The following is a 21,671-nucleotide window of genomic DNA, read 5'->3' as shown; positions in this document are numbered from 1 at the left end:
TTTCATTATTATTATTTGTAGTATCAAAACAAGATTTTGTTTTCATTATTATTATTTGTAGTATCAAAACAAGATTTTGTTTTCATTATTATTATTTGTAGTATCAAAACAAGATTTTTGTTTTCATTATTATTATTTGTAGTATCAAAACAATATTTTTGTTTTCATTATTATTATTTGTAGTATCAAAACAAGATTTTTGTTTTTATTATTATTATTTGTAGTATCAAAACAAGATTTTTGTTTTTATTATTATTATTTGTAGTATCAAAACAAGATTTTTGTTTTCATTATTATTATTTGTAGTATCAAAACAAGATTTTTGTTTTATTATTATTATTTGTAGTATCAAAACAAGATTTTTGTTTTCATTATTATTATTTGTAGTATCAAAACAAGATTTTGTTTTTATTATTATTATTTGTAGTATCAAAACAAGATTTTTGTTTTCATTATTATTATTTGTAGTATCAAAACAAGATTTTGTTTTCATTATTATTATTTGTAGTATCAAAACAAGATTTTTGTTTTCATTATTATTATTTGTAGTATCAAAACAAGATTTTTGTTTTCATTATTATTATTTGTAGTATCAAAACAAGATTTTTGTTTTCATTATTATTATTTGTAGTATCAAAACAAGATTTTTGTTTTCATTATTATTATTTGTAGTATCAAAACAAGATTTTTGTTTTCATTATTATTATTTGTAGTATCAAAACAAGATTTTTGTTTTCATTATTATTATTTGTAGTATCAAAACAAGATTTTTGTTTTCATTATTATTATTTGTAGTATCAAAACAAGATTTTTGTTTTCATTATTATTATTTGTAGTATCAAAACAAGATTTTTTTTCATTATTATTATTTGTAGTATCAAAACAAGATTTTTGTTTTCATTATTATTATTTGTAGTATCAAAACAAGACTTTTGTTTTCATTATTATTATTTGTAGTATCAAAACAAGATTTTTGTTTTTATTATTATTATTTGTAGTATCAAAACAAGATTTTTGTTTTCATTATTATTATTTGTAGTATCAAAACAAGATTTTTGTTTTTATTATTATTATTTGTAGTATCAAAACAAGATTTTTGTTTTTATTATTATTATTTGTAGTATCAAAACAAGATTTTTGTTTTCATTATTATTATTTGTAGTATCAAAACAAGATTTTTGTTTTCATTATTATTATTTGTAGTATCAAAACAATATTTTGTTTTCATTATTATTATTTGTAGTATCAAAACAATATTTTTGTTTTCATTATTATTATTTGTAGTATCAAAACAAGATTTTTGTTTTTATTATTATTATTTGTAGTATCAAAACAATATTTTTGTTTTCATTATTATTATTTGTAGTATCAAAACAATATTTTTGTTTTCATTATTATTATTTGTAGTATCAAAACAAGATTTTGTTTTCATTATTATTATTTGTAGTATCAAAACAAGATTTTTGTTTTATTATTATTATTTGTAGTATCAAAACAATATTTTTGTTTTCATTATTATTATTTGTAGTATCAAAACAATATTTTGTTTTCATTATTATTATTTGTAGTATCAAAACAATATTTTGTTTTCATTATTATTATTTGTAGTATCAAAACAATATTTTTGTTTTCATTATTATTATCTGTAGTATCAAAACAATATTTTTGTTTTCATTATTATTATTTGTAGTATCAAAACTATATTTTTGTTTTCATTATTATTATTTGTAGTATCAAAACAAGATTTTTTTTTTATTATTATTATTTGTAGTATCAAAACAAGATTTTTGTTTTCATTATTATTTATTTGTAGTGTCAAAACAAGATTTTTGTTTTCATTATTATTATTTGTAGTATCAAAACAAGATTTTTGTTTTCATTATTATTATTTTTAGTATCAAAACAAGATTTTTGTTTTTATTATTATTATTTCTAGTATCAAAACAAGATTTTTGTTTTTATTATTATTATTTGTAGTGTCAAAACAATATTTTTCTTTTCATTATTATTTATTTGTAGTATCAAAACAAGATTTTAGTTTTTATTATTATTATTTGTAGTATCAAAACAAGATTTTTGTTTTCATTATTATTATTTGTAGTATCAAAACAAGATTTTTGTTTTCATTATTATTATTTGTAGTATCAAAACAAGATTTTTGTTTTCATTATTATTATTTGTAGTATCAAAACAATATTTTTGTTTTCATTATTATTATTTGTAGTATCAAAACAATATTTTTGTTTTCATTATTATTATTTGTAGTATCAAAACAATATTTTTGTTTTCATTATTATTATTTGTAGTATCAAAACAAGATGTTTGTTTTTATTATTATTATTTGTAGTATCAAAACAAGATTTTTGTTTTTATTATTATTATTTGTAGTATCAAAACAAGATTTTTGTTTTCATTATTATTTATTTGTAGTATCAAAACAAGATTTTTGGTTTTATTATTATTATTTGTAGTATCAAAACAAGATTTTTGTTTTCATTATTATTTATTTGTAGTATCAAAACAAGATTTTTGTTTTTATTATTATTATTTGTAGTATCAAAACAAGATTTTGTTTTTATTATTATTATTTGTAGTATCAAAACAAGATTTTTGTTTTCATTATTATTTATTTGTAGTATCAAAACAAGATTTTTGTTTTATTATTATTATTTGTAGTATCAAAACAATATTTTTGTTTTCATTATTATTATTTGTAGTATCAAAACAATATTTTTGTTTTCATTATTATTATTTGTAGTATCAAAACAATATTTTTGTTTTCATTATTATTATTTGTAGTATCAAAACAATATTTTTGTTTTCATTATTATTATTTGTAGTATCAAAACAAGATTTTTGTTTTTATTATTATTATTTGTAGTATCAAAACAATATTTTTGTTTTTATTATTATTATTTGTAGTATCAAAACAATATTTTTGTTTTCATTATTATTATTTGTAGTATCAAAACAAGATTTTTGTTTTATTATTATTATTTGTAGTATCAAAACAATATTTTTGTTTTCATTATTATTATTTGTAGTATCAAAACAATATTTTTGTTTTCATTATTATTATTTGTAGTATCAAAACAATATTTTTGTTTTCATTATTATTATTTGTAGTATCAAAACAATATTTTTGTTTTCATTATTATTATTTGTAGTATCAAAACAAGATGTTTGTTTTTATTATTATTATTTGTAGTATCAAAACAAGATTTTTGTTTTTATTATTATTATTTGTAGTATCAAAACAAGATTTTGTTTTCATTATTATTTATTTGTAGTATCAAAACAAGATTTTTTGTTTTATTATTATTATTTGTAGTATCAAAACAAGATTTTTGTTTTCATTATTATTTATTTGTAGTATCAAAACAAGATTTTTGTTTTTATTATTATTATTTGTAGTATCAAAACAAGATTTTTGTTTTTATTATTATTATTTGTAGTATCAAAACAAGATTTTTGTTTTCATTATTATTTATTTGTAGTATCAAAACAAGATTTTTGGTTTTATTATTATTATTTGTAGTATCAAAACAAGATTTTTTTTATTATTATTATTTGTAGTATCAAAACAATATTTTTGTTTTCATTATTATTATTTGTAGTATCAAAACAATATTTTTGTTTTCATTTTTATTATTTGTAGTATCAAAACAATATTTTTGTTTTCATTATTATTATTTGTAGTATCAAAACAAGATTTTTGTTTTCATTATTATTTATTTGTAGTATCAAAACAATATTTTTGTTTTTATTATTATTATTTGTAGTATCAAAACAATATTTTTGTTTTTATTATTATTATTTGTAGTATCAAAACAATATTTTTGTTTTCATTATTATTATTTGTAGTATCAAAACAAGATTTTTGTTTTTATTATTATTATTTGTAGTATCAAAACAAGATTTTTGTTTTTATTATTATTATTTGAAGCGTCAAAACCAAATTGCCGTTTTATTGTTATTACGAAAGACAATATAAAATTGTTATCATTCTTATTGTTATTTGAAAGAAAAACGTTGGAACATTGAGGACTTACCCTATTAAAAACCGTGAGCCCTTTGTATGGCTTTGTACTTTACTATGAACGTGCATTTATTCCAAAAGTTAATAAAAAATATTGGTTTATTATTTTGTGAGTTAATTCAAACAATATATATTGTTCAATTGCGTCTATATTGTTTTAAAAACATTATTTATTTAAGTCTAAAGAATGTTCTGTAAAACTACACCCAAACAACTAGTAGAACACATTGTTACTAATACCTGATTCAGGTAGTAAACCATTATTAACTTGTAACTATTAACATGAAAAATTAAGCAGATATTATGCCATTTTAAAATTATATCTATTAACATGAACAATTAAACAGATAGTAAACCATTATTAACTTGTAACTATTAACATGAATAATTAAACAGATAGTAAACCATTATTAACTTGTAACTATTAACATGAACAATTAAACAGATAGTAAACCATTATTAACTTATAACTATTAACATGAACAATTAACCTGTTGACTGCCAAGTATTTCAGCTGCTACAATACAACTCTAATGCTTCTTCATTTTGTAACTTTTCTTTCGTGACGCCATTTTGGATCGAAAGTGAAACAATTTGTAAGTAGGTCAAATCCATGTATGGTGCTGACATCTATCGTTGAATTTAGGTATTATAAAGAACGAATTAACTCGTCCATGGCACTGTGTTACCGATCGACTTGGACGAGTTATCTCGTCTACGGCACTGAACAGGTTAAACAGATAGTAAACCATTATTAACTTGTAACTATTGACATGAACAAGTAAACAGATAGTATACCATTGTTAAATGGTAAATATTTACCAGACCGTGAACATCTTATTACTTCTTTACATTACCTTATAATTTCCCAGGTTCTCAACAGTGCATTGTAACACCGCGTCCTTTCCGGCTCTTACTGTCAATTTGGTTATATCGACGATAGAGGGCTCTGCAGCACACAAAACATATGATAGGTAAACTTGTCCAAATAAAATTTAGTAACAACAACATGTATAAATAAAATAATTCTGTTATGGGATCGAGCACGGCCTAATGATAAGGCCTGCCCATCTGTAAGTTATTTTTAGAGTCCTGTTATCACAAGAAAAAAAATTGCTCCTCACGTTTGTAATCTGAGGGTCGCGGGTTTGCATCTCCGTCGCGCCAAACATGCTCGCCCTTTCAGACGTGGGGGCGTTATAATGTTACGGTCAATACCACTATTCGTAGGTAAAAGAGTAGCCCAAGAGTTGGTGGTGGGTGGTGATGATTAGCTGCCTTCCCTCTAGTCTTACACTGCTAAATTACGGATGGCTAGCGCAGATAGCCCTCGAGTAGCTTTGTGCGAAATTCAAAAACAAACAAACAAACAAACAATAAAACAATGATGACGTAATCTCTATTTTCGAGCTGACAAGAGTAACCTAAAAGTTAGCGGCAGTTGTTGTCGACTAGCTACCTTCACTTTTGTATATAACTTCAACATTAGGCATATCTATGGCAAACAGGTTTCCTGTAGGTTTGTGCGTAATCAAACAAACAAATATTTTACCGACACGTCGAAAAAATAATAAAAATGTTTTGTAATATGTGTCGCCATCTGTCGTTTAATTAAGGAACGATGTTGGATTTCTCATACGAACACGGAAAACGAAGTACAATATTTTACAAAAGTTGTATTTCAAATCTAAATGAAAAACAGACCTTCCAAGTTTTTATCACTACGCTAATTACACAGCTTAACGATGTTAAGTAACAGGACAGTTTACCATCCGTACTTAATTACATGAAAAAAAATTAAGTTTATGATGGATTTTATGTATAATAACTTTCTACCAAATTACGCCACCTACCTACTTTAAATCAAAACAAAAATTTAACCTGGTGATTGGTCGATGTTAAAATTAACTCAAGTCAAAGCAGTGGATAAGCTTCACGCAAGTTAGAAAGTAATGGCGTGTTAAAATTGACAATAGTTAAAAATAATGATGAGTTAAGAACTAACCCTAGTTATAAAGTAATACGCAGTTAAAAACTGACCAAAGTTATAGAGTAATTAGTGAATAGGAATTGATCCAAGTTAAAGATAATGAAAAACTTAAACCGATAAGTTAAAACGAGGGTTAAAGCTTTCATGGAGGTTAAAATTTATTAGTTTTGAGTAAAAAATATGAAACAAGTTATAGAATGTTTTAAAATTAAAACCAAAGAGCAACACATTAGTTTCTTGAAAATTAACTCAGTAAATAAAAACACATAACAACCTAACATATTAGGCCTAATAATTATAAAGACATTTCAGACGAAAATTAGTCGAATACCTTTTACTGTGGTGTCATAGTGGAACCTCTTTGATGTCAGTCGTCTAAACCTCACAGCTCTTGTGTTCTGCTGTTGATCGTAAAGTATACTTTTGTCGTTTGGCCAAAAGAGGGCATCTGGTACCAAACCTGAAAGATATATTCAGAGCCTAACTTAGACTTCATTTGTTAAATCTCTTTCATGTTAATAACTGTATTTGCTAAGGTCTTGTTAAAATATTGTTCGTTTTAATTGGTATACTTTTCAAAGTAGAATTCATTGTAATCGAATCAGAACAATATGTAATTGAAGTACATTAAGTTGTAACTACTAGTTATCACACATCGCAGTCGGCCCGGAATGACCATGTGGTGAAGGCTCTCGACTCATAATTGGAGGGTCTCGGGTTCGACTCCCCGTCACGCCAAACGGTCAATGTGACGATCGCTACCCCTATAAGTTGGTAAAAGAGTAGCCCAAGAGTCGGCGGCGGGTGTTTAGGAGTAGCTGCCTTCCCTCTAGTCTTACACTGCTGAATTCAGGACCGCTAGCGTGGATAGCCCTCGTGTAGCTTTGAGCGAAAAACAAACACGTTTTTATTCACTTTCAATATGTTTTGACTTTATCATCACGCCATCAGAAATCACCAAAACTAATATGTTCCCTTTTTCTTTATAACCTAAGAGTTTCATCTGTCGTCAAGTTCGATCATTATTCTGAACAAATTATTATCAGAGGCCCAATTAATATAAACTAAACCGAATAGTTTGTCGTCAGTAGAAAACTTGTTTTCAATTGCGCAAGGGTTTTGGGTAAAAGTTGAGGCCGTACAGTGTTAAACTAAACACTCGTTTTGCACGAGCTCTCTGTTTCTCGTTATCAGCCATCACAGATCGATAACAGCCATTAAAATTTAATCGTCGGCTGCATACAACGCCCTTTTGATATACGAAAAATATGTGTTATTAAGACATGGATTTATTCTTTCACAAATTTAGGTTTTCTTATCCAAATCATTATTTCTTATATTTAGTCAACCAACCAATCTTACTTAGGTGTTCGTTCAGATATTCAAGACACTCTAAAGTGAGTCACCCGAACAATGAACACTTCCTAAGCTGATGTTTAATTCATATTGACACCGAGCAAGTGCTCTTTCCTAAGCCTAATTTAAAATAGCCTACAGAGTATTAGATATATCATTTTGACCTGAACATAAAGAAGCAAATCTCCTAAAACACAATGAAGGTGCACAAGCTCAATAACACATTAATTAACAAAAGTACGATTTATAGCTAATATCCCACCAAACCCTAGTTCCCTACTGCGCCGTTTGACGAGTTTAACTCTGACTTTTCGAACAGTGTGGCTACTTTCCTTGTCACGTCTCCTGAGTTTATTATTTTGTCTTTTGTTCTTTGTAACATATTTTTCACTTAGCAGCACATTAGGCACATTTAAACTTTATTAAAACACTTTCTGAACTCATTGTTCGTGTCCCATTTTACAGTATTTGACATGACGAATAATACATACATTAAATAAGTTAGGATATAAAGAATTAGGTTAACCAGGTCTTTACACCATGATATAAAGAATTAGGTTAAACAGGTCTTTACACCAAGATATAAAGAATTAGGTTAACCAAATCTTTACACCAAGATATAAAGAATTAGGTTACTCAAATCTTTACACCAAGACATAAAAAATTAGGTAAACCAAATCTTTACACCAAGGCATAAAGAATTAGGTTAACCAAATCTTTACACCAAAATATAAAGAATTAAGTTAACAAAATCTTTACACCAAGATATAAACAATTAGGTTAACCAAATCTTTACACCAAGATATAAAGAATTAGGTTAACCAGATCTTTACACCAAGATATAAAGAATTAGGTTAACCAGATCTTTACACCAAGACATAAAGAATAAGGTTAACCAAATCTTTACACCAAAATATAAAGAATAAGGTTAACCAGATCTTTACACCAAGATATAAAGAATAAGGTTAACCAAATCTTTACACCAAGATATAAAGAATTAGGTTAACCAAATCTTTACACCAAGATATAAAGAATAAGGTTAACCAAATCTTGACACCAAGATATAAAGAATTAGGTTAACCAAGTCTTTACACCAAGATATAAAGAATTAGGTTAACCAAATCTTTACACCAAGACATAAATAATTAGGTTAACCAAATCTTTACACCAAGACATAAAGAATTAGGTTAACCAGGTCTTTACACCAAGACATAAAGAATTAGGTTAACCAAATCTTTACACCAAGATATAAAGAATTAGGTTAACCAAATCTTTACACCAAGATATAAAGAATAAGGTAAACCAGATTTTTACACCAAGACATAAAGAATTAGGTTAACCAAATCTTTACACCAAAATATAAAGAATAAGGTTAACCAGATCTTTACACCAAGATATAAAGAATTAGGGTAATCAAATCTTTACACCATGATATAAAGAATTAGGTTAACCAAATCTTTACACCAAGACATAAAGAATTAGATTAACCAGATCTTTACACCAAGATATAAAGAATAAGGTTAACCAAATCTTGACACCAAGATATAAAGAATTAGGTTAACCAAATCTTTACACCAAGATATAAAGAATTAGGTTAACCAAATCTTTACACCAAGATATAAATAATTAGGTTAACCAAATCTTTACACCAAGACATAAAAGAATTAGGTTAACCAAATCTTTACACCAAGATATAAAGAATTAGGTTAACCAAATCTTTACACCAAGATATAAAGAATTAGGTTAACCAAATCTTTACACCAAGATATAAAGAATAAGGTAAACCAGATTTTTACACCAAGACATAAAGAATTAGGTTAACCAAATCTTTACACCAAGATATAAAAAATAAGGTTAACCAGATCTTTACACCAAGATATAAAGAATTAGGTTAACCAAATCTTTAAACCAAAATATAAAGAATAAGGTTAACCAGATCTTTACACCAAGATATAAAGAATAAGGTTAACCAAATCTTTACACCAAGATATAAAGAATTAGGTTAACCAAATCTTTACACCAAGATATAAAGAATAAGGTTAACCAAATCTTTACACCAAGATATAAAGAATAAGGTTAACCAAATCTTTACACCAAAATATAAAGAATAAGGTTAACCAGATCTTTACACCAAGATATAAAGAATTAGGGTAATCAAATCTTTACACCATGATATAAAGAATTAGGTTTACCAAATCTTTACACCAAGACATAAAGAATTAGATTAACCAGATCTTTACACCAAGATATAAAGAATAAGGTTAACCAGATCTTTACACCAAGATATAAAGAATTAGGTTAACCAAGTCTTTACACCAAGATATAAAGAATTAGGTTAACCAAATCTTTACACCAAGATATAAAGAATTAGGTTAACCAAATCTTTACACCAAGATATAAAGAATTAGGTTAACCAAACCTTTACACCAAAATATAAAAAATAAGGTTAACCAGATCTTTACACCAAGATATAAAGAATTAGGTTAACCAAATCTTTACACCATGATATAAAGAATTAGGTTAACCAAATCTTTACACCAAGACATAAAGAATTAGATTAACCAGATCTTTACACCAAGATATAAAGAATAAGGTTAACCAAATCTTGACACCAAGATATAAAGAATTAGGTTAACCAAATCTTTACACCAAGATATAAAGAATTAGGTTAACCAAATCTTTAAACCAAAATATAAAGAATAAGGTTAACAAGATCTTTACACCAAGATATAAAGAATAAGGTTAACCAAATCTTTACACCAAGATATAAAGAATTAGGTTAACCAAATCTTTACACCAAGATATAAAGAATAAGGTTAACCAAATCTTTACACCAAATATAAAGAATAAGGTTAACCAGATCTTTACACCAAGATATAAAGAATTAGGTTAACCAAATCTTTACACCAAGATATAAAGAATTAGGTTAACCAAATCTTTACACCAAGACATAAAGAATTAGGTTAACCAGATCTTTACACCAAGATATAAAGAATAAGGTTAACCAAATCTTTACACCAAGATATAAAGAATTAGGTTAACCAAGTCTTTACACCAAGATATAAAGAATTAGGTTAACCAAATCTTTACACCAAGACATAAATAATTAGGTTAACCAAATCTTTACACCAAGACATAAAGAATTAGGTTAACCAAATCTTTACACCAAGATATAAAGAATTAGGTTAACCAAATCTTTACACCAAGATATAAAGAATAAGGTAAACCAGATTTTTACACCAAGACATAAAGAATTAGGTTAACCAAATCTTTACACCAAAATATAAAGAATAAGGTTAACCAGATCTTTACACCAAGATATAAAGAATTAGGGTAATCAAATCTTTACACCATGATATAAAGAATTAGGTTAACCAAATCTTTACACCAAGACATAAAGAATTAGATTAACCAGATCTTTACACCAAGATATAAAGAATAAGGTTAACCAAATCTTTAAACCAAAATATAAAGAATAAGGTTAACCAGATCTTTACTCCAAGATATAAAGAATAAGGTTAACCAGATCTTTACACCAAGATAAAAAGAATTAGGTTAAACAAATCTTGACACCAAGATATAAAGAATTAGGTTAACCAAATCTTTACACCAAGATATAAAGAATAATGTTAACCAAATCTTTACACCAAAATATAAAGAATTAGGTTAACCAAATCTTTACACCATGATATAAAGAATTAGGTTAACCAAATCTTTACACCAAGACATAAGGTATTAGGTTAACCATATCTTTACACCAAGATATAAAGAATAAGGTTAACCATATCTTTACACCAAGATATAAAGAATAAGGTTAACCAAATCTTTACACCAAGATATAAAGAATTAGGTTAACCAAATCTTTACACCAAGATATAAAGAATTAGGTTAACCAAATCTTTACACCAAGACATAAAGAATTAGGTTAACCAAATCTTTACACCAAGACATAAAGAATTAGGTTAACCAAATCTTTACACCAAGATATAAAGAATTAGGGTAACTAAATCTTTACACCAAGATATAAAGAATAAGGTTAACCAAATCTTTAAACCAAGATATAAAGAATAAGGTTAACCAGATCTTTACACCAAGATATAAAGAATAAGGTTAACCAAATCTTTACACCAAGATATAAAGAATTAGGTTAACCAAATCTTTACACCAAGATATAAAAAATAAAGTTAACCAGATCTTTACACCAAGATATAAAGAATTAGGTTACCCAAATCTTCACACCAAGATATAAAGAATTAGGTTAACCAAATCTTTACACCAAGATATAAAGAATTAGGTTAACCAAATCTTTACACCAAAACATAAAGAATTAGGTTAACCAGGTCTTTACACCAAGATATAAAGAATTAGGTTAACCAAATCTTTACACCAAAATATAAAGAATAAGGTTAACCAGATCTTTACACCAAGATATAAAGAATTAGGGTAACCAAATCTTTACACCATGATATAAAGAATTAGGTTAACCAAATCTTTACACCAAGACATAAAGAATTAGATTAACCAGATCTTTACACCAAGATATAAAGAATAAGGTTAACCAGATCTTTACACCAAGATAAAAGAATTAGGTTAAACAAATCTTGACACCAAGATATAAAGAATTAGGTTAACCAAATCTTGACACCAAGATATAAAGAATTAGGTTAACCAAATCTTTACACCAAGATATAAAGAATAAGGTTAACCAAATCTTTACACCAAGACATAAAGAATTAGGTTAACCATATCTTTACACCAAGATATAAAGAATAAGGTTAACCATATCTTTACACCAAGATATAAAGAATTAGGTTAACCAAATCTTTACACCAAGATATAAAGAATTAGGTTAACCAAATCTTTACACCAAGATATAAAGAATTAGGTTAACCAAATCTTTACACCAAGATATAAAGAATTAGGTTAACCAGATCTTTACACCAAGATATAAAGAATAAGGTTAACCAGATCTTTACACCAAGACATAAAGAATTAGGTTAAACAAATCTTTACACCAAGACATTAAGAATTAGATTAACCAGATCTTTACATCAAGATATAAATAATTAGGATAACCAGATCTTTACACTAAGATATAAACAATTAGGGTAACCAAATCTTTACACCAAGACATAAAAATTAGAATAACCAAATCTTTACACCAAGGCATAATGAATTAGGTTAACCAGGTCTTTACACCAAGACATAAAGAATTAGGTTAAACAAATCTTTAACCAAGATATAAAGAATTAGGTTAACCAGATCTTTACACCAAGATATAAATAATTAGGATAACCAGATCTTTACACCAAGATATAAACAATTAGGTTAACCAAATCTTTACACCAAGACATAAAGAATAAGGTTAACCAGGTCTTTACACCAAGACATAAAGAATTAGGTTAACCAAATCTTTACACCAAGATATAAAGAATTAGGTTAACCAAATCTTTACACAAAGATATAAAGAATAAGGTTAACCAGATCTTTACACCAAGACATAAAGAATTAGGTTAACCAAATCTTTACACCAAAACATTAAGGATTAGATTAACCAGATCTTTCCACCAAGATATAAAGAATAAGGTTAACCAGATCTTTACACCAAGATATAAAGAATAAGGTTAACCAGATCTTTACACCAAGATATAAAGAATTAGGTTAACCAAATCTTGACACCAAGATATAAAGAATTAGGTTAACCAAATCTTTACACCAAGATATAAAGAATTAGGTTAACCAAATCTTTACACCAAGACATAAAGTATTAGGATAACCAAATCTTTACACCAAGATATAAAGAATAAGGTTAACCAGATCTTTACACCAAGATATAAAGAATTAGGTTAACCAAATCTTTACACCAAGATATAAAGAAATAGGGTAACCAAATTTTTACACCAAGACATAAACAATTAGAGTAACCAAATCTTTACACCATGATATAAAGAATTAGGTTAACCAAATCTTTTCACCAAGATATAAAGAATTAGGTTAACCAAATTTTTACGCCAAGATATAAAGATTAGGTTAACCAAATCTTTACACAAAGATATAAAGAATTAGGTTAACCAAATTTTTACACCAAGGTATAAAGACTTAGGTTAACCAGATCTTCACACAAAAATATAAAGAATTAGGTTAACCAAATTTTTACACCAAAATATAAAGAATTAGATTAACCAGATCATTACATCAAGATATAAAGAATAATGTTAACAAGATCTTTACACCAAGATATAAACAATTGGGTTAACCAAATCTTTACACCAAGATATAAAGTATTAGGTTAACCAGATCTTTACACCAAGATATAAAGAATAAGGTTAACCAGATCTTTACAAGATCAAATCTTTACACCAAGATATAAAGAATTAGGTTAACCAAACCTTTACACCAAGATATAAAGAATTAGGTTAACCAAATCTTTACACCAAGATATAAAGAATTAGGTTAACCAAATCTTTACACCAAGATATAAAGAATAAGGTTAACCAGATCTTTACACCAAGATATAAAGAATTAGGTTAACCAAATCTTTACACCAAGATATAAAGAAATAGGGTAACCAAATCTTTACACCAAGACATAAACAATTAGAGTAACCAAATCTTTACACCATGATATAAAGAATTAGGTTAACCAAATCTTTTCACCAAGATATAAAGAATTAGGTTAACCAAATTTTTACGCCAAGATATAAAGATTAGGTTAACCAAATCTTTACACATAGATATAAAGAATTAGGTTAACCAAATTTTACACCAAGGTATAAAGACTTAGGTTAACCAGATCTTCACACCAAGATATAAAGAATTAGGTTAACCAAATTTTTACACCAAAATATAAAGAATTAGGTTAACCAGATCATTACATCAAGATATAAAGAATAATGTTAACAAGATCTTTACACGAAGATATAAACAATTGGGGTAACCAAATCTTTACACCAAGATATTAAGAATTATGTTAACCAAATCTTCACACCAAGATATAAAGTATTAGGTGAACCAGAGCTTTACATCAAGATATAAAGAATAAGGTTAACCAGATATTTACATCAGGATATAAAGAATTAGGTTAACCAAATCTTTACACCAAGATATAAAGAATTAGGTTAAGCAAATCTTGACACCAAGATATAAAGAATTAGGTTAACCAAATCTTTACACCAAGATATAAAGAATAATGTTAACCAAATCTTTACACCAAGATATAAAGAATTAGGTTAACCAAATCTTTACACCAAGATATAAAGAATAAGGTTAACCATATCTTTACACCAAGATATAAAGAATTAAGTTAACAAAATCTTTACACCAAGATATAAAGAATTAGGTTAACCAAATCTTTACACCAAGATATAAAGAATTAAGTTAACCAAATCTTTACACCAAGACATAAAAAATTAGGTTAACCAAATCTTTACACCAAGACATAAAGAATTAGTTTAACCAAATCTTTACACCAAGATATAAAGAATTAGGGTAACTAAATCTTTACAACAAGATATAGAGAATAAGGTTAACCAAATCTTTAAACCAAGATATAAAGAATTAGGTTAACCAGATCTTTACACCAAGACATAAAGAATTAGGTTAACCAAATCTTTACACCAAGATATAAAGAATTAGGTTAACTAAATCTTTACACCAAGATATAAAGAATAAGGTTAACCAAATCTTTACACCAAGATATAAAGAATTAGGTTAACCAGATCTTTACACCAAGATATAAAGAATTAGGTTAACCAAATCTTTACACCAAGATATAAAGAATTAGGTTAACCAAATCTTTAAACCAAAATATAAAGAATAAGGTTAACCAGATCTTTACACCAAGATATAAAGAATTAGGTTAACCAAATCTTTACACCAAGATATAAAGAATTAGGTTAACCAAATCTTTACACCAAGATATAAAGAATTAGGTTAACCAAATCTTTACACCAAGACATAAAAAATTAGGTTAACCAGGTCTTTACACCAAGATATAAAGAATTAGGTTAACCAAATCTTTACACCAAAATATAAAGAATAAGGTTAACCAGATCTTTACACCAAGATATAAAGAATAAGGTTAACCAGATCTTTACACCAAGATATAAAGAATTAGGTTAACCAAATCTTTACACCAAAATATAAAGAATAAGGTTAACCAGATCTTTACTCCAAGATATAAAGAATAAGGTTAACCAGATCTTTACACCAAGATAAAAAGAATTAGGTTAAACAAATCTTGACACCAAGATATAAAGAATTAGGTTAACCAAATCTTTACACCAAGATATAAAGAATAAGGTTAACCAAATCTTTACACCAAGATATAAAGAATAAGGTTAACCATATCTTTACACCAAGATATAAAGAATTAGGGTAACCAAATCTTTACACCAAGATATAAAGAATTAGGTTAACCAAATCTTTACACCAAAATATAAAGAATAAGGTTAACCAGATCTTTACACCAAGATATAAAGAATAAGGTTAACCAGATCTTTACACCAAGATATAAAGAATAAGGTTAACCAAATCTTTACACCAAGATATAAAGAATTAGGTTAACCAAATCTTTACACCAAGATATAAAGAATAAGGTTAACCAGATCTTTACACCAAGATATAAAGAATTAGGTTAACCAAATCTTTACACCAAGATATAAAGAATAAGGTTAACCATATCTTTACACCAAGATATAAAGAATTAGGTTAACCAAATCTTTACACCAAGACATAAAGAATTAGATTAACCAGATCTTTACACCAAGATATAAAGAATAAGGTTAACCAGATCTTTACACCAAGATATAAAGAATTAGGTTAACCAAATCTTTAAACCAAAATATAAAGAATAAGGTTAACCAGATCTTTACACCAAGATATAAAGAATAAGGTTAACCAGATCTTTACACCAAGATATAAAGAATTAGGTTAACCAAATCTTTACACCAAGATATAAAGAATTAGGTTAACCAAATCTTTACACCAAGATATAAAGAATTAGGTTAAGCTAATCTTTACACCAAGATATAAAGAATTATGGTAACCAAATCTTTGCACCAAGATATAAAGAATTAGGTTAACCAAATCTTTAACCAAGATATAAAGAATTAGGTTAACCAAATCTTTACACAAAGATATAAAGAATAAGGTTAACCAGATCTTTACACCAAGACATAAAGAATTAGGTTAACCAAATCTTTACACCAAGACAGTAAGAATTAGGTTAACCAAATATTTACACCAAGATATAAAGAATTAAGTTAACCAGATCTTTACACCAAGATATAAAGAATAAGGTTAACCAGATCTTTACACCAAGATAAAAAGAATTAGGTTAACCAAATCTTTACACCAAGATATAAAGAATTAGGTTAACCAAATCTTTACACCAAGATATAAAGAATTAGGTTAACCAAATCTTTACACCAAGATATAAAGAATAAGGTTAACCAAATCTTTACACCAAGATATAAAGAATAAGGTTAACCAAATCTTTACACCAAGATATAAAGAATAATGTTAACCAAATCTTTACACCAAGATATAAAGAATTAGGGTAACCAAATCTTTACACCATGATATAAAGAATTAGGTTAACCAAATCTTTACACCAAGATATAAAGAATTAGGTTAACCATATCTTTACACCAAGATATAAAGAATAAGGTTAACCATATCTTTACACCAAGATATAAAGAATAAGGTTAACCAAATCTTTACACCAAGATATAAAGAATTAGGGTAACCAAATCTTTACACCAAGATATAAAGAATTAGGTTAACCAAATCTTTACACCAACATATAAAGAATTAGGTTAACCAGATCTTTACACCAAGACATAAAGAATTAGGTTAACCAAATCTTTACACCAAGACATTAAGAATTAGATTAACCAGATCTTTACATCAAGATATAAATAATTAGGATAACCAGATCTTTACACCAAGATATAAACAATTAGGGTAACCAAATCTTTACACCAAGACATAAAGAATTAGGTTAACCAGGTCTTTACACCAAGACATAAAGAATTAGGTTAACCAAATCTTTACACCAAGATATAAATAATTAGGTTAACCAAATCTTTACACAAAGATATAAAGAATAAGGTTAACCAGATCTTTACACCAAGACATAAAGAATTATGTTAACCAAATCTTCACACCAAGATATAAAGTATTAGGTGAACCAGAGCTTTACATCAAGATATAAAGAATAAGGTTAACCAGATTTTTACACCAAGATATAAAGAATAAGGTTAACCAGATCTTTACACCAAGATATAAAGAATTAGGTTAACCAAATCTTGACACCAAGATATAAAGAATTAGGTTAACCAAATATTTACACCAAGACATAAAGAATTAGGTTAACCAAATCTTTACACCAAGATATAAAGAATAAGGTTAACCAGATCTTTACACCAAGATATAAAGAATTACGGTAACCAAATCTTTACACCAAGATATAAAGAAATAGGGTAACCAAATCTTTACACCAAGACATAAACAATTAGAGTAACCAAATCTTTACACCATGATATAAAGAATTAGGTTAACCAAATCTTTTCACCAAGATATAAAGAATTAGGTTAACCAAATTTTTACGCCAAGATATAAAGATTAGGTTAACCAAATCTTTACACAAAGATATAAAGAATTAGGTTAACCAAATTTTTACACCAAGGTATAAAGACTTAGGTTAACCAGATCTTCACACCAAGATATAAAGAATTAGGTTAACCAAATTTTTACACCAAAATATAAAGAATTAGGTTAACCAGATCATTATATCAAGATATAAAGAATAATGTTAACAAGATCTTTACACGAAGATATAAACAATTGGGGTAACCAAATATTTACACCAAGATATAAAGAATTAGGTTAACCAAACCTTTACACCATGATATAAAGAATTAGGTTAACCAGATCTTTACACCAAGATATAAAGAATTAGGGAAATGAAATCTTTACACCAAGATCTAAAGAATCAGGTTAATCAAATCTTTACACCAAGATATAAATAATTAGGTTAACTACATTTTTACACCAAGATATTAAGAATTAGGTTAACCAAATCTTTACACCAAGATATAAAGAATTATGGTAACCAGATCTTAACACCAAGATATAAAGAATTATGTTAGCAGTTCTTTACACCAAGATATAAAGAATTATGGTAACCAAATCTTTACACCAAGATATAAAGAATTATGGTAACCAATTCTTTACACCAAGATATAAAGAATTAGATTAAACAAATTTTTACACCAAGATATAAAGAATTATTGTAACCATATCTTTACACCAAGATATAAAGAATTAGGTTTACAAGATCTTTACATCAAGATATAAAGAATTAAGTTAACCAGATCCTTATACCAAGAGATAAAGAATTATGGTAACCAAATCTTTACACCAAGATATAAAGTATAAGGTTAAGCAAATCTTTACACCAAGATATAAAGAATTATGGTAACCAAATCTTTACACGAAGATATAAAGAATTAGGTTAACCAAATCTTTACACCAAGATATAAAGAATTAGGTTAAGCAAATCTTTACACCAAGATATAAAGAATTATGGTAACCAAATCTTTACACCAAGATATAAAGAATTAGGTTAACCAAATCTTTACACCAAGATAAAAAGAATTAGGTTAAGCAAATCTTTACACCAAGATATAAAGAATTAGGTTAAGCAAATCTTTACACCAAGATTTAAAGAATTATGGTAACGAAATCTTTACACCAAGATATAAAGAATTAGGGTAATCAAATCTTTACATCAAGATATAAAGAATTAAGTTAACCAGATCTTTACACCAAGATATAAAGAATAAGGTTAAACAAATTTTTACACCAAGATATAAAGAATTATGGTAACGAAATCTTTACACCAAGATATAAAGAATTAGGGTAATCAAATCTTTACATCATGATATAAAGAATTAAGTTAACCAGATCTTTACACCAAGATATAAAGAATTAGGGTAACCAAATCTTTACACCAAGATATAAAGAATTAGGTTAATCAAATCTTTACACCAAGATATAAAGAATTAGGTTAAACAAATCTTTACACAAAGAAATAAAGAATTAGGTTAACGAGATCTTTACAACAAGATATAAAGAATTAGGATTAACCAGATCTTTACACCAAAATTTAAAGAATTATAATCAAATCTTTAGATTTGATATGGCCGGCATGGCCAGGTGGGTTAAGGTTTTCGACTCGTAATGCGAGGATCACGGGTTGGAATCCCCGTCGCACCAAACATGTTTATTCTTTCAGCCGTAGGAACGTTATAATATACCGTTAATCCCACTATTTGTTGGTAAAAGAGTAGCCCAAGATTTGGCGCTGGGTGGTGATAACTAGCTGCTTTCTCTCTTGTCTTACACTGCATAATTAAGGACGGCTAGCGCAGATCGCCCTCGTGTAGCTTTGCGCGAGATTAAGAAACAAACACCGTAATATAACTAGTTATGTCAATCAAATCATTACACCATGTTATATAGAGTAAGGTCACTCATAACAGAACTTTGACCTTTGTTTACCCTAACAAGTTGTTCCAGTGTGGAATTCAGAATTTAATTACGAATGTTTGACGTCAAAAGCGTTCATATCAATACGATATTGATAGTTCTAGAGAATGTCACCAGAGGGCAGATAGTTCTTATTCGGTTCGGGAGCAGGTGTAAAACTATAGCGGATTGAGAAGGTCGTATTCATTTTAATGGATAATGTAATCATAGGTTCGATTATAAAAATTAACTCACTTTATGGCTATGATTTTAGTCACCTATATTTTTGTCCCAATGTTCGGTTCTGACCAGCTGACGTCATAATTAACTAATTAATTTCGATCACGATTTCCACACTTCATAAACATTATTTATATCAGTAAGATAATCTCCCGTCTCGTAGTTCCATTTCTTTATTCATGTATCCAATAATAAACTTAATATTTTATGAGCCATTAATAAACATTAGAGTGTTATTTTAATCGCGGTTTGTTCACATGATTACCGTCAAACGTGTATTAGACTGACTTATAAATCCACTTCCAATAACCTCTGTTCTAATTTTCGAGCATATAATGACAAAACCCTTGTTGCGGACGAAGGGCACATAGTCTATTGTGTAGCTTTGCGCTACGAAAAAGAAAACACAAGTTAGCAAACAATGTAATTCAATCTAAACACTGCTGTGGACTATTTTTCTTGCTTAAAGTTACACAAAAAAAAAAAACGTTTAAACTTATGTATCCAACATCTAAACCAAACTAAAAATATCTAAGTAGTTAGAACCTGGAACCGATTTTCGTACATTTATTCACTTCGACTGTATCAACTTCTACTCAGTTCGTTATTGCTTTAAGACGAGCCCCACGCTAGTACAGCGGTATGTCTCCGGATTTACAACGCTAAAATCCGGGTTTCGATACCCGTTGTGGGCCGAGCACAAACAGCCCATTGTGTAGCTTTGTGCTTAATTCAAAACGACAACAACCTTAAGACGAGCTAATTTCATAACTCAGTTCTATAACGTTCAATTTTACGTTTTTAACTGTGTTCTAGTGGCTCAACAATTTGATAAAGGCCTAAATTCTTTGTAATTCTGTTTTAGAGTGAATTGAAATGTTCTAACGAAGTTTCTTCCTGCAAGCCGCAGATTTTTCATCCGATCACGTGATACTGCTAGACAAATCACGTAACAATAGGAGATATATGCATGTAATAGAAGAAATTCTTTTCATAAGCGGCAACGTTTTTTCTGTTTTATCTCACACGAAATCATGCGGTTAGAGAACTGGACAGATGTAAATCTTCGGATTTGCAACGCTGAAATCAGGGTTCGATTCTACTCAGTGGACACAGCAGGAAAGCACACGCACACACACCCGATCTGATACGACTTTACGTTTTACCAGCTCATCTGTTTAATTAGTTTGGTTAAACATTGAAACCGTTTTGTAAACACTTTGTTCTTTTATTCTGTTGTTTCACACATCACAACATTATCCATGTTATTTGCATAATACGTTTCGGATTGAAACAGCTTAATAGCTTGTAGTTAAAATCAAACGCGATAGAACTTAATAATGAAATTCGCCCTTTTTAAGCCTATATGAGTAACGAATAGAAGATAAAGTCATCTTGATGGATGAAGATGCAAAAATAAGTTTTTTTTTGCTTGGAAATAGTGAACTTATTTCAGTTAGATTTAAATATTTATAGGTTTTAAATACGATTCTTATCAACAGTTTAAAAGTTT

At 27.5% G+C, this 21,671-nt stretch overlaps 1 protein-coding gene across 1 annotated transcript in view; it reads right to left on the bottom strand.

The window, feature by feature from the left end:
• The window catches only part of LOC143242333 (lachesin-like), a 76,888-nt gene that overhangs the window by 41,335 nt on the left and 13,882 nt on the right, over window positions 1-21,671 (bottom strand). The window contains exons 4-5 of the mRNA XM_076485693.1: window positions 6,361-6,489; window positions 4,897-4,988 (exon numbers count right to left, since the gene is read on the bottom strand). Coding sequence (XP_076341808.1) covers window positions 4,897-4,988; window positions 6,361-6,489 — 221 coding nt within the window. The remainder of the gene's footprint in view (window positions 1-4,896; window positions 4,989-6,360; window positions 6,490-21,671) is intronic.

The sequence above is a fragment of the Tachypleus tridentatus genome, unplaced genomic scaffold, assembly GCF_004210375.1.
Source record: "Tachypleus tridentatus isolate NWPU-2018 unplaced genomic scaffold, ASM421037v1 Hic_cluster_2, whole genome shotgun sequence".
NCBI lineage: Eukaryota > Metazoa > Arthropoda > Merostomata > Xiphosura > Limulidae > Tachypleus > Tachypleus tridentatus.
Note: the sequence above shows the minus strand (reverse complement) of the source record. Positions and strands in the feature narration are given on the sequence as shown.